The following is a 16,192-nucleotide window of genomic DNA, read 5'->3' on the forward strand; positions in this document are numbered from 1 at the left end:
TCTCTCTGTTACTCTGTCATGCACACACAAACACATACACACACACTCTTCTTCTACTTTCACACACAAACATTCTGCTTTCATGCATGCACTCACTCACTCATTCACTCCATACTTACTTATTAACACAGGTTAAGTGCTGTCTCTTTCAAAGGCAATGGCGGGAAATCCATACACGAGTTCCTCTTTAGCAAGAGCACCCAGACACTGATTCTTTGGTGCGAAATAATGACACAAACACACAGACCCTTCGTTGGCGCAAAAAAAAATCAAAACTAGAAGGATGCTTTGGGGCATCTGCACACCGATGTTAGAGTTACAGGTCACGGGCGTGAAAAACACAACAAAAAAGTGTTTTGGGGCATGCGTACATTGATGTTGGATTTAGAGGTAGAGGGCCGCATGGAAGAGCTCTGAGGGCCGCAGGTTGGACACATCTACTGTAGAGCCTATCCCCAGGAGACCCGACAAGATTTTGAGCCCCCCCTGCCGACAAAGCTTCGTGGAGCAAGGGTTCCCCTGTAGATGCCATGGTGGCGGCGGCGGCCACCAAAAAGGAACTAGCTCAGGACAGTTCTTCAGTCCATCCCCCTGACAAGGAGTCCCAGGCAATAGACCGTATTGGAAAGCGGATGTTTGCTTCAGCTACCTTCTCTATTAGGGTGCTGAATTACTTGGCCTATGTAATCAGACTGCAGCGGGATCTGGTTAAAGAGTACTCTGAGTCTCCCCCAGAGTCCATATCAGCCGAGGATAAACGGACTATCTCGGCGCGTATGGCCACTCTCAAGTCAGTGTCAAATACGTCTATGCGGCTACTCTCCCACGCCACGGAAGGAGCCGCTAGAGCTAGCGGGTCTGGTATTGCCTTAAGGTGTCATGCCTGGCTTCGGCTTTGTGATTTCTCTGAACCTTTTAAGGTGTCCTTCACGAATGCACCCTTTGACGGGTCTACCCTGTTCGGGAAGACCATCCGCAAGACGCTGGTCCAGAGCGAGAAAGATGGGAAAATGCTGTCAGCCGTCGGAATCCGCTTCTCTACCGCTCAAAGGTCCTTCTCCAGGAACCAGCGATGGCAGAAGAAGATGTGGTTCCGGAAATCTTAGCAGGCCCGGAACGCTCTGGACTCCTTCTCCCCCAGAGGCAGAGGGGGCAAGGTGGATGCCGGCCCAGAGGCAGAGGGGGGGGTCCGAAGAACTTCGGGTCACAGGAACCCTTTTCCGACCGACCCGCACAGCAGCCCTGAGGGGTTGCCGGACTGCTCCTCTCTGGAGACAGTCAGGGGATGTTTTTCAAGGTACCTGGCTCAATGGGAGTTCATCACGACAGATCGCTGGGTGCTTCAGATAATATCCAGAGGCTATTCAATCCCCTTCATAAACAAGCCCCCTTACTCAAGGTGCCTCCCAGATGTTCCAGCCACTCAAAGGGAGGCTGCGGCTTTGGAAATAGAAAGCTGTTAGAAAAAAGAGCCATCCAGCATGTGCCCCCAGACCAGTCCGGATCAGGCATCTACTCCAGGTTCTTTCTGGTGCCAAAAAAGACGGGGGACTTAAGGCCGATTCTCAATCTGTCAACAATGAACCTTTTTGTTGCCAAGGAGAAATTCCAGATGGTCACGCCCCAATCCATCTTGCCCCTCTTGCAGGAGAAGGACTGGATGTGCTCCATAGACCTCAAGGACACATACTACCATATTCTCATGGACAGACGGTCCAGGAGGTTTCTCCGCATTCAGATAGGGGCCAGTCATTACCAGTGCAGGGTCCTACCCTTCAGTCTCACCACAGCCCCCAGGGTGTTCACCAAGGTCATGGCAGTTGTAGCGGCCCGCCTGAGGCTGCAGGGCATACAGGTCTTTCCGTACCTAGACGACTGGCTCCTCACCGCCCCCACCAAGTATCTACTCTCTCTAGCCAGGGACTTCTTCCTCCATTTATCATTCTAGTTGGGGATCACTGTAAATGTCAAGAAGTCATTCCTCCAACCTGTTCAGGTTATAGACTTTATAGGGGCCAGGATAGATTCCCTTCAGGTCAAGGCTTTCCTAATCCAGACAGACTTTACAGCATGACTCTACATGTACGAGCTCTTCTTCAGTCTCCTGCTCCCCCAGCAGAGTTAGTCCTGAGAGATTTGGGGTCCATGGCGGCAGTGATCAATTTGATCCCTTATGCTCGCCTGCACATGAGGGTTTTACAGTGGACTTTGCAAGTCCAGTGGTCCATTCTACATCATCCGCTAAACTTGCCGATTCCCCTCAGCAGGGTTTACAGGAACTCCCTCATGTGGTGGCTCCAATCCCGAGCCCTTCGGGAAGGACGACCTTTTGTTATGCCCCTACCCCAGGCCACAGTGACCACTGATGCCTCCCGCCTAGGGTGGGGTGGGGGGGGGGCATTGTGCAGGCAACTCTGTCCAAGGCACGTGGATTCAGACAGAGACCGGTCTGCATATAAATGTACTGGAGATGAGGGCAGTCCTTTAGCGTTGCAGGCCTTTCATGCCTTCCTTCATCCGGGGACTATTGCAATCCAGTCAGACAATATGTCAATGGTCTGGTATATCAACAAACAGGGGGGAACCAGGTGTTACCCTCTTTGCCGAGAAGCCATGGGAGTTTGGGAATGGGCAATCTCCACCAACCGCTTCCTGTTAGTGATGCACATTCCGGGTCAGTCCAACATTCTGGTGGACAAATTGAGCAGAACTATTCTCTCCCCTTACGAGTGGTCCCTGAATTCTTCCGTAGCGGAGCAGATCTTCCTCAAGTGGGGTCAGCCTTGCTGCGATCTCTTCACATCGCCTTCCAACGTGAAGTGCAGCGAGTTTTTTGCTCTAATTCCTCCTTTAGGGGAAGCCCCCAAAGATGCTGTAGTCCATGCTTAGCCACCCGGTCTTCTTTATGCATATCCACCACTTCCGCTGATGACAAAATTTTTACAGAAAGCTCGTCGGTTGGGGAGCAAGATTATCCTCATAGCCCCATTTTGGCCTCATCAAGTCTGGTTCCCCTGCCTATGGTCTCATCTCATAGCTCCTTTCTGGATCTTGGATCCCATTCCGGATCTGATCTCTCACCCCTCGGGAATGACCCCTCCGAATCTGGACGTGCTCAAGCTCTCAGCTTGGCTAATCCAGTTCCCTTAATACCAGGACTCCCGGTATCTCTTCCCTAGTCAAGTCCATTCTGGTGGAGGCACATAAACCCTTTACCAGGAAGTTTTACAATAGTAAATGGAAATGTTTTTCCATTTGGGCTTCACATAAGGACTTGGATCCTTTTACCGCTCCTATTCCAGCGGTTCTAGAATTCTTGTCTCATATTTTTCAGCAGGTGGCCAGTTCATCTACTGTAAAGTTTCAGCTGGCTGCTATTTCCCATTTCCATATTGCGGACAACTTTGGTTCTCTTGCTGCTACCAGAATTTGTAAGACCTTTCTAAAAGGTACCTTTCTTTTGAGACCTCCTATTAGAAATTTATCCCCACCGTGGGACCTGACCTTAGTTCTTCAGGCGTTAGTCGTGCCTCCGTTTGAACCTGCAGCTTCCGTTGATCTGAAGTTCTTGTCATGGAAGACGGCCTTTTTGGTAGCCATTACCTCAGCCAGGAGAGTGTCGGAGCTTCAGGCTCTTTCTATCAAACCTCCACACCTTGTATTTCACAAGGACTGGGTATCTCTCAGGACTAATCCCTCTTTTACTGCCAAAGTTGCTTTCGAGACTAACATTAATCAATCCATTAATTTGCCAGTTTTTTCCCCAATTACCAGAACAAGGGGGAGTATAAACTTCATTTACTGGATGTTCACAGTCAGTTACGTTTTTATTTACACAGGACCGCTGTCTTTCATAAATCTGACCAACTTTTTGTCTCCTTTGCAAAACCCTTTCTAGGGAAACCAATTTCTAAAATGACTCTCGCCAGATGGATTTCGAGTTGTATTCTCTTAGCATATAGAGAATCTGGCTTGCCAGAACCAATGGGAGTTCATGCTCATTCTGCGCGTTCTATGGCAACGTCTGCTGCATTCTGGTCTAGAGTTTTTGTGGATGACATTTGTTCAGCGGCTACCTGGACGTCCTCTCACGCCTTTATTTCTCATTATAAGCTAGATTTGGTGTCTAGAGGAAGGGCTGCTTTTGGCTCTGCAGTGCTCTGAAATATTCTTCCTTGAGGATCTCCCAAGATTTCGGGTAGCTGGGGACTCTATCCCACAGGTTGCTGATCAAATGAAGTTAACGACTTCAGATAAAGAAGTTATGTACTCACCATAATGTTCCATCTGAGTAGGTGACTTCATTTGTCAGCAACCGTCCCTCCCTCCTCCCCCCTAACCTGAATAGTTATTTAGCTAAACTCAAGGTTTGGATGCTCGTGTTTTGTTTGTCTCTGAGCCAGGTTTTTTCAGGTTGTTAGTTTGTTTTGTTGTTTGTCCAGGTGGCAAACTCGATCTGAGGATTTGGAAGGAGGTTGCAGGGTAGTATGGGTAAGGGGGTGGAGCTTGGAGCTCGGATCTTTAGCTTGGTATGCTGCCGGCTTGGATCCATAACCCACAGGTTGCTGACAAATGAAGTTACCTACTCAGATGGAACGTTATGGTGAGTACATAACATCTTTTTTTGCTGAAGCAATATATTTGTAGATACATGGTTTCTAGCTATAGTCTTTGCTTTGTCTTCATTAATTTTATAAAAAAAATGAAACTGTCTCAGAATGTTCCACAATGCTGATATGTCTTTTCATGGTTTTATCAGGTACAAAATATCTGTGAATAAAGGGAACTTCTCTTGATTACCATACCAATTATATCCTTGAGTTTACGAGTCTCTTATTTTCTTTGCCAGTGCCTCTAAAAAACATAAATAACAAAGGGGAAAGAAAACACACCTGCCTTTTTCCTCTGTTCAGACACAACTTATCAGAGAGGAACCCTCCCACTGTAATATTTGCCTCCAATCCCTCATATATCTTCCATATTAACATTATTATATCAGGGAAAGCAAAAGCTTTCATTACCTTACTCATATAATTCCAGCTTACTCTGTCAAATGCTTTCTCTGTATCAAGACCCACCATAAACAAAGGCATTTACTTACATTGTGCTTTCCTCTGGATCATCATTGTTCTATTAATATTGTCATATGTTTGCCTCCCCTCCACAAAACCACATTGATCCATATCTATCAATTTTGGCAACACCTTTGCTATTCTTTTAGCTATTATAGACATCAAAATTTTATAGTCATGGTTTAAAATTTAAATTGGCCGTCATGGAGCTGGGTCTGATGGGTCTTTGAATAACAACCAAAACTGAGAAAAACACACTTTATAATAGCAAAGCACTCGGATAAAATCCTTCCTCAATACTAATACAAACAAATCTAAAAACCAAATGGTTTAAATACAGGTCACTGAAGTCACATGACCAGCAGTCCAAAAATCATGTGACCACAAGTATATAAAACAAATCATTAAAATTAGAAAAATTAGAAAAAACATTAAAAAAACATAACATTATCGCAACCTAGTATGTTGCAATTTAACAAGAACAGGTTTCAAGGTAATCATATTATTTAAACCTGGAAAATGGTCAGAGTTCAAGCTAAGAATCCATTCATACTCTTTTAATTCAAGTGAATTACCACTATCACCACCTCTGGCAGGAGGCCGTATTACATCAGTAACTCTAAAGGAGAATCTATGCTCAATACCTGAATCAACTATGTGCTTATACAAGGCATTACTGTCAATGGCCCTTCTAATCTCCAATTTGTGTTCAATGATGCATTCTTTTAGCTTTCTAGTGGTCTTACCCACATAGAATGCAGTACATTTCACACAATTAGCTAAGTTCACCACATTAGATGTAACACAAGTGGTAGAAAAATTAAACTGATAAACTTTACCACTAATAGGATGTTTGAACTTATCACTGCAACCAACCACAATATCAGAACAGCAGGAACAATTCAAACAACCATACGTGCCGGGCTTAGTGGTAAAAGTCCTCTCTACAGGCCTGAAAAAATCTTTGTAACATAACATATTCTTCAAGGACTTCATATTTCTATATGAGAAAAAGGGCCTGTCACCAAGAATGTCTTTAATCTCACTAGAGGCCATTAGTACAACCCAATTCCTCTGTATTATTTGTTTTACAAAACAAGTCAAGGTATTATAACTAGTAAGATACCTAGTGCATACTTTTGAACATTCTAGGTTAACAGAACCAACATCATCCCCAAGAAAAATCGGCTTCAATATTGTCTTCCTATTAACTAAAACTTTATTTTTTAAATCTAAAACTAGTTTAGAATCATAACCACTATTCAGAAACTCTTTGGACATCTCATCCAACTGTAAATTAAACGTAGCATCATCAGTATTTAATCTACTAACTCTATTAAACTGTGAAGTAACAATCCCCTTAAAGACATGTGGGGCATGCATGCTGGAATAATTAATGTATCTATCTGAGTTTATCTCCTTTTTGTGAATACTGGTATGGATAGAACCCTCACGTAGTTGTATCTTAACATCCAAGAAATTAATCTCACTATCAGAGGCATCCATCTTAAATTTCAAGAAACTGGTGGTTGCATTTAAATAATGAACAAATTCATTCAACTGTGAAAGGGAACCTTTCCAAACCATAAAACAATCATCAACGAAACGTTGATAAAAACATATATTACTTACAAAAGAATTATCCAAATTATAAATATAAGCTTTCTCCCATTGGTATAACACCAAGTTGGCATAAGTGTTAGCCACAGAAGTACCCATGGCTACACCAGTGAGTTGCAGATGTAAGCATTCATCAAACAGAAAAATATCGTTCCTCAAAACTACATCTAGAAGAGAACAAATATTCTCAACAGATCTATTCACAAGAGAAGATTGGGAGATCAAAAATTGTCTGATAGACTCAATACCAAAATCATGCGGTATTACAGTAAAAAGGGATGCTATATCAAGCGTTACAAACAAATACTCACTTTGTCGACAGGAACCACCAATACTATTAAACCAAACATGCAATTTACAAAGGAAATCAGATGTATCTCTTAGCACAGAATTGCATTTAGGTAAATATAGTTGCAGTTGTGTTTGCAAATATATAGATATAGGTTCGGTGATCCATCCCCCTCCCGATACAATTGGTCTCATGGGGGGGTTGGTCACCGACTTGTGTATCTTAGGCAGCCCATAGAGACAAGGGATAATTGGACAAGAAACAGTAAAAAAATTAAATAAATCCAGAGTAATATCACCACTAATTTGCAAATCATAGATCACCATATTGACATAACTAATACATCTTTTAACATCTATTGATGTAATACATTTAAAAGCCTCAACATCATTCAGTAGAACAGAAACTAAAGATATATACTTAGGCCGATCCATAAGGACTACAGCCCCACCTTTATCAGCTTGTTTAATCACTAAATCTTTGCTCGCCTGTAGACTTTTGAGCGCTTGATACTCATCAAATGTTAAATTAAAGCGAGAAAATCTCAAAATATTGCAGTCAGAATACAACATTCTTAATTCCCTCTCACACAAATCATGAAATGCTGTAACCACAGGCATACTAGAAGGTATAAAGGTACTACGCCGTTTACATGAAACTCCATTAACGACAGAGTTACCAAACAAAACCTTTAAATTTACATTTCTAATGAAAATCTTAAGGTCTGTGAGCGCAGTCACTAGATCACCCTTCGCCGTCGGAATAAAATTAAGCCCTTTATGTAGTACTGAACAATGAGCAGAGTTCAAGTTAAAGGTTGAGGATGCCTTTAGTCATTTGCGACTTACTTTTGCCCTGCCCTAAAGGGCTCTCATTCTTACGTTTGCCTGATGGTTGTTTGAATTGTTCCTGCTGTTCTGATATTGTGGTTGGTTGCAGTGATAAGTTCAAACATCCTATTAGTGGTAAAGTTTATCAGTTTAATTTTTCTACCACTTGTGTTACATCTAATGTGGTGTACTTAGCTAATTGTGTGAAATGTACTGCATTCTATGTGGGTAAGACCACTAGAAAGCTAAAAGAACGCATCACTGAACACAAATCGGAGATTAGAAGGGCCATTGACAGTAATGCCTTGTATAAGCACATAGTTGATTCAGGTATTGAGCATAGATTCTCCTTTAGAGTTATTGATGTAATACGGCCTCCTGCCAGAGGTGGTGATAGTGGCAATTTACTTGAATTAAAAGAGTATGAATGGATTCTTAGGTTGAACTCTGACCATTTTCCAGGTTTAAATAATATGATTACCTTGAAACCTGTTCTTGTTAAATTGCAACATACTAGGTTGCGATAATGTTATGTTTTAATATACTAAATGTATATTCTTATTGTACTTAAATTTTTATTAATATGTCTTGTAGTTTAGTTTTATGTATGGAGCTTTTCTCCCCGGGCCTCTACTGAAAATGGACATATATCCAGCTAGACTAGCCCGGTAAACAAATGTAAAATAAAATAAATAAATAAAAAAAATTTTTTAATGTTTTTTCTAATTTTAATGATTTGTTTTATATACTTGTGGTCACATGATTTTTGGACTGCTGGTCATGTGACTTCAGTGACCTGTATTTAAACCATTTGTTTTTTAGATTTGTTTGTATTAGTATTGAGGAAGGATTTTATCCGAGAGCTTTGCTATTATAAAGTGCGTTTTTCTCAGTTTTGGTTGTTATTCATATTTCCTTGCAGCTTGTTCTGATGGGTCTTTACCATATTTAGGTACTGCAGCCACCACAGATTTATTCCAGGATTTTGCCCCCCCCCCTTTAGAATACTGTTAAACAAAAATGTCCAGATCTTTTATCACTTTCTTCCTCCTAGCTTCCAAAATTCCACAGGAATACCATCTATTACTGGAAACGTTCCTGCAGATTGATTACACGTCACTGTTTTTGTATTATCTCCTCCTCTATTGTCTTAACTGGTAATTGTTGAGCCTCATCTACCTATAACCTTGACATCCTTAGGTTTTCCATAAATATTTCGATTTGTTTTTTTTCTTGATTTCCACATTCCTCTGCTTTATATACATTTTCATTAAACTTCCAAAATATCTTTAATACCTTTATAGGATCTGTGCTTTTTTATAGGGCCACTAAATTTGGCAAGAGCTCTTCTTACTTTCTGTTGCCTAAGTCATTGTGCAAGAAATTTTCATACTCTGGAGTTATTATCAAAATAATTATTTTTGTTCTAAGAGATTCCACTTATTCTGCAATGATTTAACCTTTGTCAGCCCCTCTAAATAATTTTTGTTAACCATATATTTTTTCTTTTATTTTTGCCCCATTTTTAAACTCCATTTTCATTTTATCCCACTCATTAGTTATAACTTCTAAGCAAATGTCTATCTTCCCTACTAACTCTCAAATAATTTCCACTACCCATTCTTTAAATTCCTCAGTTTTTAACAGGTAGATGGGAAATCGCCACTGTCTCATTTTTATTTTATTACCCTGCATTTTTACCTCAGTTGTTACTGGAAGACAATCTGAAATAGTCATTGGATGCGTGTTGAAGCTTTCAATTAAATGCACATTTTCCTGTAATATATAATTTCTGTCTAGTCTAGTCCAGTTAATGTACCTTGGGTAATATGAATGTAAATTCTCTCCATGTTCCTAATTCTGAACTCACATCTTCCATACAAAATATTTTCATAACTTTCTTCAGAAATCTACCCTCTTTTGTTATATTTTCCATTCAAAGTCCCCTAGATGCATTCTCAGTATTGCAAGTCAAGTTCCAATCCCCACCTGTAAGTAATAATTTCTTGCTGAAACCTACGTATTTGTCCCAAAATGCTTTTAAGCTACATAATAGCAGTTTTAGGTGGAATATAAATACATGCCAGCATAATCCTCAGCTTTTGCCATTAGTTCTTTATTACCACAAATCTACCATTACTATCTTTTTCTACCTCTTCTGTCACTATTAGTACTCCTTAGCAATTAGGATAAGCACTCCCTTTTTCCTTTGTCCCTGTTGTTCTGCTGAGTATCCATCCTGAAATCCTTTACTTATCAAATTTACACACTCACTTCTTTGCAAATGTGTTTCTTGTAGCATTGCTATTTGCACTTTGCATGTCTTAACAACCCCACCCAGCAGCCCAAGATCACAGCATATGAACATTAAACTTGTTTTTTGTCCAGTCTTTTTCTCTTGTTATACTGTAAGACCTAGATTTTGTATAACTAAACAAACTACTTGTTTACCTTAATATCTTAACACATACAATATTCACTGAAAAGAGTTCCCCCACATTTAAATACGCCTGACTACACACTACTGTTTTATTGTATATAACATACAGTTTGTATCATGAAATGTTTTATGTAAATATTAATAAGAGCAAAACTTGTTTTACTTACAGTTAGCTTCCCCACTTTTAGTGTCATTCTAAACATTAATGATATAAAGTGGAGTATGTGCTTTACAGGCCACCTACAAGTTTAACAACGTCAACAAAATGTGAGTGTTTTTCAGCCACTTTTTCTTGCAAAACCATATTTCACAACTGTGATAAGATGCTTTATTGTCTTCCATTTATTCACTGATTTTAGTGTTGTTGGTCTTCCTGTTCAGCTCCATCTCCCAACCCAAGACTCTGGTTCAAGCCCAAGGGGCTCATGAGTCTTCTCGTCAACTCCTTTGCTTTTTCTGTCTCTCAAGTATTTTACTTTGGAACATTGGAAAAGGTTGCACTGGTAAAGTGCCTCTATGACCTTTATTATCAAAAGAATGAGAAGCAGAGTCCACTTCTGTTTGATGGCTCACTTTTTGTTGGACATACTTTTGTATTTTCTCAATAGCCTGTCCCACATCAAAAAATGACTGATTCTTCAGGAAAAACATTCTTAAGGTAGCTGGGTACAGCAGCTTAAATCTCTTACCTGCCTCTTGACATTCCTTGATTGCTGGGATAAATTTGTTTCTCTTCTGTGTGGTGTACAGTGAATAATTATTTTCCACAAACACTCTACTGTTTCCAGTTTTTAATATTTTGCCCTTCTGTCACAGTTTTGTCAGGATCAGCTCTTTCTGCTGGTATGATTGTGTCTTTACTAATACAAGTCTTGGCTGCCTTCTCATGACCAAGTCTGTAGCATACACACAATATTCCCTTTCAATTAACAAATCCTGCTGAAGAATACCAGTTCAGTTGCTTATTTGTGCTGTCATAAAATTAATACAGTCTGTTCTTTACAGTTTCTCGGGTACAGTCAAAAATCTCAGGTCTTCCCTGCATGCTCTGTCCTCTAACTCTACCACTATTTGAAACAGCTGCTCTTGAGCAGTCTAATACTCAGCCATCCTTTTCTTCATTTTGACCTCTTGATTTTTGCATTTTTATCAGTTCTTCTGAGTAGCTGTTTAAATCGGGTCTATATTATATGAACAAAAGTTCAAGTAATCGAACGCTCTAATGAGCAAAAATCCCAGAAATCGAAAACGCACCCCCTGCTAAATATATATTCCAACTCTGAGATGGCACTACAGTGAGAAAAGGGCAAATACTCCAATCTTCACTGTACTGCGACCCCACAGCACGCATCTCGATTTCCAAGATTTTCACTCATTAGAACGTAAGATTATGTGAACATTTGTTCATATCATGTAGATCCGTTTAAATCTTCTTCCATTTTACAGCCTTTTACTTGAGTCTATATACATCTTTACCGTTTTGTTTATTTTAATCAGCTCTGCGAACATTTGATTTACTTTTTCCTGTAGATTACTGGTAGCCATGTCTTCCATCAAACCTGGTGCCTGAACTGCTTTTGCTGAACAGCTGCAGGATTCTTCCCAATCAGTGTTTTGTCGTCACCTTTTCTAGTTGTTTTTATTTCAGGCTCCCTAAGTTTCTTTTTTGCTGTCATTCAGGCAGTGTACTTACTAGTCAGTAACTGAATTTACTAAAACTTAGAGTTTGTGGCCCTTATCTCTCAGTTTATTTTTTCACACTGGAAGAGACAAACTCAAGTTGTTGATCAGTGTGCAGCCATCTTGGTGAAAGCCAGTGTGCTTGACTCTTTGTCAAATCATAATGCCACACCAGGGATGGTTCTGCTTTGAAGAACAACTTACGTGTTAACCAGAGCTCATATGTGGCATAATTAGCAGTAAGAAATGTAGTGTGCAGCTTTATATAGGAAAGGCTGTACAGGGAGAATGCAAAGATGAATATGTCTGTATGTATGTATATATATATATATATATATATATATATATGTGTGTGTGTGTGTGTGTGTGTGGTTGCTAAAAATAGTTGTGGAGGGAGACATAAAAAGGATTTTGACTTTAACTGTAATTTTTAATTATTCATTTGTAGGTCGTCTCTGTGTTCACATTATTCATCATCTATGTATGTTTTTCCTCCAACAGAATTTTAAGGTTGTGTTCAGAGAGCCTCTACCACCTCAGCCTCCCAGCAACGAGAGCCCCCTGCCTCAGCTTGTCTCCATGTACCATCACTTGGAAGCAGTCATAAACACAGCCTGCTTCAATCTCTGGATTGGCCTGCTATAAGTTATCAAAGAAGCAGTAACATGTTATGCCAAACTAAAGAATCTGCTCCTTGACCAAGTGTGTGTCATACACACGCCTGTACTTAGAGTGACACTTGGGAACCAAGAGATGCTATTGTTGCGTGTTACACTGGATCAGTGTCAAATTGCTCCCTTTCCTGAAGCCTGGATGTTGTGCAGCAAGTTAAAGTACATGAAACTACAACAAACTATGGAATGCATCCTTAATAAACACCATTACACTGTAGTAACTACAGCCAATTGATATAATAGAGTGACAGGTCTTTATTTACAGAAAATATGGACTCAATTTGATTAAATGAAGTTTCTGACAGTTTTACTGTGGCAGTAGCCTTGCACAATTATGAACACTGTTATGCCTGAACTCTTCTGCCAAGACTCTCTATTAGGAATGGTTGTTTTTTTCTCCCTGGGCACAATAGATCCTGAACTTATAAAGTGAATAATTAAAAAAAATGGATAAAATCCACTGCTGCCAGCATTACTCAGGGTTTTTCATTTGCTGCACTTGTGGCTCGCTGTTATTCTCTTTGCATGATATCAGGATGCCAATACTGTGAATTGTATTTCAAGCACATTTTGTCAGGGGGGAGAAAGTACATTTAAAGTATTTTGGTAAATGTCTTCATTTATGTGTTTGTTGCATGTATAAGAACATTGATTTTCTGTAAACACCTCATTTCATTGATTTTCTGTAAACACCTCATTTCAGAAAGTCCTGTATTGTACAGTAGCAGGCATGCTAAAGAGCCTTACCGCTATTACTGCAGAAATTCTGCTGTCCATTTGTTCAGTGGAGATCAGTTCTGTAAACTCAGTGAAACCAGTGATATTTTTTGACTGCTGAGAACAGTATACAGGAGCCTTAACCCTTTCCTAAGTAGCACTTTGCAAGTATTTCATGTTATTCACCCCCCCTTACTCGAATGAAAGAAGAAACTAATTTCAAGCGCAGTGAGCTTCTGTAATGCCACAACTGTTCATTCTCTTTACTTATCATATTATTACATATAATGTAGACCATTTCATTACAGTGTGTTACAGAGGATACTTATTGCCTGCACTTATTTTGCACAACCAGTATAATGGTAAGCAGGGAGAGGTATATACAATTCTTAATGCATTTGCCCACTTTTTTCCTTGTATATTGTCACTACAGCTGCAAAATCCATCTTAGGGGTTTTGTGGTTTAATGTTTTATTTTCTGTTTGAATCCACACACCAGAAGGAAGGACACTAGGTTTGGAAATCCATTTTTGTCATAGTAATGTGTGTTTTTACAAAGCAGCTATGCTTTTTGGATTATGCTGTATTACAAGTATTTACTCCTGTTCTCCATGTCACTAGCACACCTTGTGGTGTACTCCCCTCGTCTGGAAAAGCTTTGTGATTGCTTTACCTCTAGACAAACAGCTATTATGTTATATTAACCACTGCCACAGTGTGCATGTTCAGGTTCTATATAGATGAAATGTTAAATGTCTTTCCTTTTCATTTTCTGCCACTGTCCAGTTGTTATTACAATTTGTTATAGCACTTATAAAGCAAGAGTGAAAATATTCTTCAAATGACTGTTGCCGTCAAACCCATTTTGTCAGAGTCAGCCATTTGAACAGAGCTTTTAGAGTTTAATTTTTGCATTGGGGAATGTTTCCTTTGCCTCCCTAACACCCTTTATGTAAGAAGTACTTCATGCACCCTACCTTTCTGTTATCAGCTACTAGTTTGAGGTAAAGGTATTTGTCTGATCATTTTCCCGCATTGCAAATTTTCTTTGAAGGCATTTCTTTGCTAACCATATGTTCAGCATTTCTGGAATTTGCACTTTCTTCTGAAGTGCAAAAACATGGAATGAACACTATATAGTAAAAGGAATGTGGAGGCAAAGCCTGACAATATCCCTTTATTGCATATATTTCAATTTGTTTGACAATGTCAAATCTTTTATGGTGAAACACCATCAATGAACTGATTTACAATAAATCAATTTACAGACACTGGGTAGGTATCCCTTAGAAAAAGTTGTGAATTAAAATGTTTTATCAGAAAGGTCTATTCGATTTGCTTGTCTGGATCAGATGGGATTTGATGGGCAGATCATTTACCAGATGACCAAATACCTTTCAGACATTCTCCTTTTAGAAAAGTACCCAGGTATATTTAAAAGCATCATGTGACTGTCTTAGTCAGAACTTACAAGTAAGTTATAACCAGGAACTGCATTAGTTTACATGCTCATTGTTTTTCAAGGAGAGTATTAACAAACTATGAATATGTTTTATGTAAATTATGTAAATGATGTAAAAGATGTTCTGATTGTATATTTACAATAAAGTATATGGTCTGTACAATAATATAATATACTTCATCCATTCTATAGTGACTTATTTGCCATACTTATGAGAAAAGTCTAAGTGCATGTATGTATGTACATATACAATTGTACTCATAATTTCATTGTATGGTTATTGAAAAAATTCTAATAATGTTCAATATTTCCTACCTCTGCTAATATAATTCATATACATCTGAAATCAGCAGAATGTAAACGATCATTGAGGACCCTCTTTGAGTGGTCCTTGGTTAGATTCATGTCTTCTACCAATCACCATTTAGAATAGAAGTTCTACATTATGCATTCAGAAATGTTTGGGTACTCATATTGACATATCTTAGGCTGTAAGTGGCTGCATAAGCATGCTCATCCGTAAGGCTAGCTTTTTTTTTTTTTTTTTTTTTTTTGCCACTTGCACAGTTTTACTCAAAGTCTGTTATTCTTACCAAACTCCTGCTATGTATGTACTAGGTATCCTTGTAGCTGTCAAATTAAAGCCAAGACACACATTGGCATTGTCTATTTTTTCCTCGTGGAAGAGTATAGTGTGGAAAACTGAGGCAAATGCCAATAATTTAATCTGACACTAAACTTAATGGCTGCCATTAGTTTCATTATATAGTTTGTATGCCTGAGGATATAGGTTTTACTTTGGGCCATCAGGTGTCAGCAATGTTTAAAAGCTATCACCTGCATATTAAAAATTGGTTTGGCATTAAACTCTTGATGCAGTCAATCTTTTGGTGTGAAAAATCTGATGATGGATACTTTCACTTTCCTTTTAAGCTGTAGAGCTCATCTGAGGTTCCAGATGGTGCAGGGAAGTGTGGCTCCTCATGGATAAAAGGGTTAAACATCGGTTAATTGGAGCCAAGAGAAGACCTTCTGACCCTGATGGACTTGAAATCAAAGCTGTTTCTGATGCCTCTCCTCATCCAGTCAGATGGCCATCCCATTGTGTGGAACCTAAAGAAAAATGGAGGAGCAGTGTAATACCTCTTCTAGCCGCAGTGGTGCAGCGGTAGCATTGTTGCCTCACAGCAAGAGGTTCTCTCGTTCGATTCTCGTCTGGAGCTCCTTCTGTGTGGAGTCTGCATGTCCTCCCTGCGGTCGAATGGCGTTCGAAAGACATGCGTGAATGGGCATGCCTTCGTTGAAAGTTGGGCATCGAGCTGGCACCTTGGCACCTTAAAAATCTACTGCCAATCATTAGCGGACCGGAGTTCTGCTGTGGCGACCCCTAACCAGGAAAAGCCAAAAG

At 39.7% G+C, this 16,192-nt stretch overlaps 1 protein-coding gene across 2 annotated transcripts in view; it reads left to right on the forward strand.

Moving 5' to 3' along the window:
- Window positions 1-14,955, forward strand: part of SZT2 (SZT2 subunit of KICSTOR complex) — a 3,556,133-nt gene extending 3,541,178 nt beyond the window's left edge. For both annotated transcript variants that reach the window (XM_044085412.1, XM_044085413.1), the window contains one exon: window positions 12,433-14,955. In XM_044085412.1, the coding sequence (XP_043941347.1) occupies window positions 12,433-12,576 (144 nt within the window). In that variant the 3' untranslated portion in view covers window positions 12,577-14,955. The remainder of the gene's footprint in view (window positions 1-12,432) is intronic.
- Window positions 14,956-16,192: the final 1,237 nt, after the last annotated feature.

This window comes from Protopterus annectens, chromosome 10.part0, assembly GCF_019279795.1.
Source record: "Protopterus annectens isolate FY-2018-M chromosome 10.part0, PAN1.0, whole genome shotgun sequence".
NCBI lineage: Eukaryota > Metazoa > Chordata > Ceratodontiformes > Protopteridae > Protopterus > Protopterus annectens.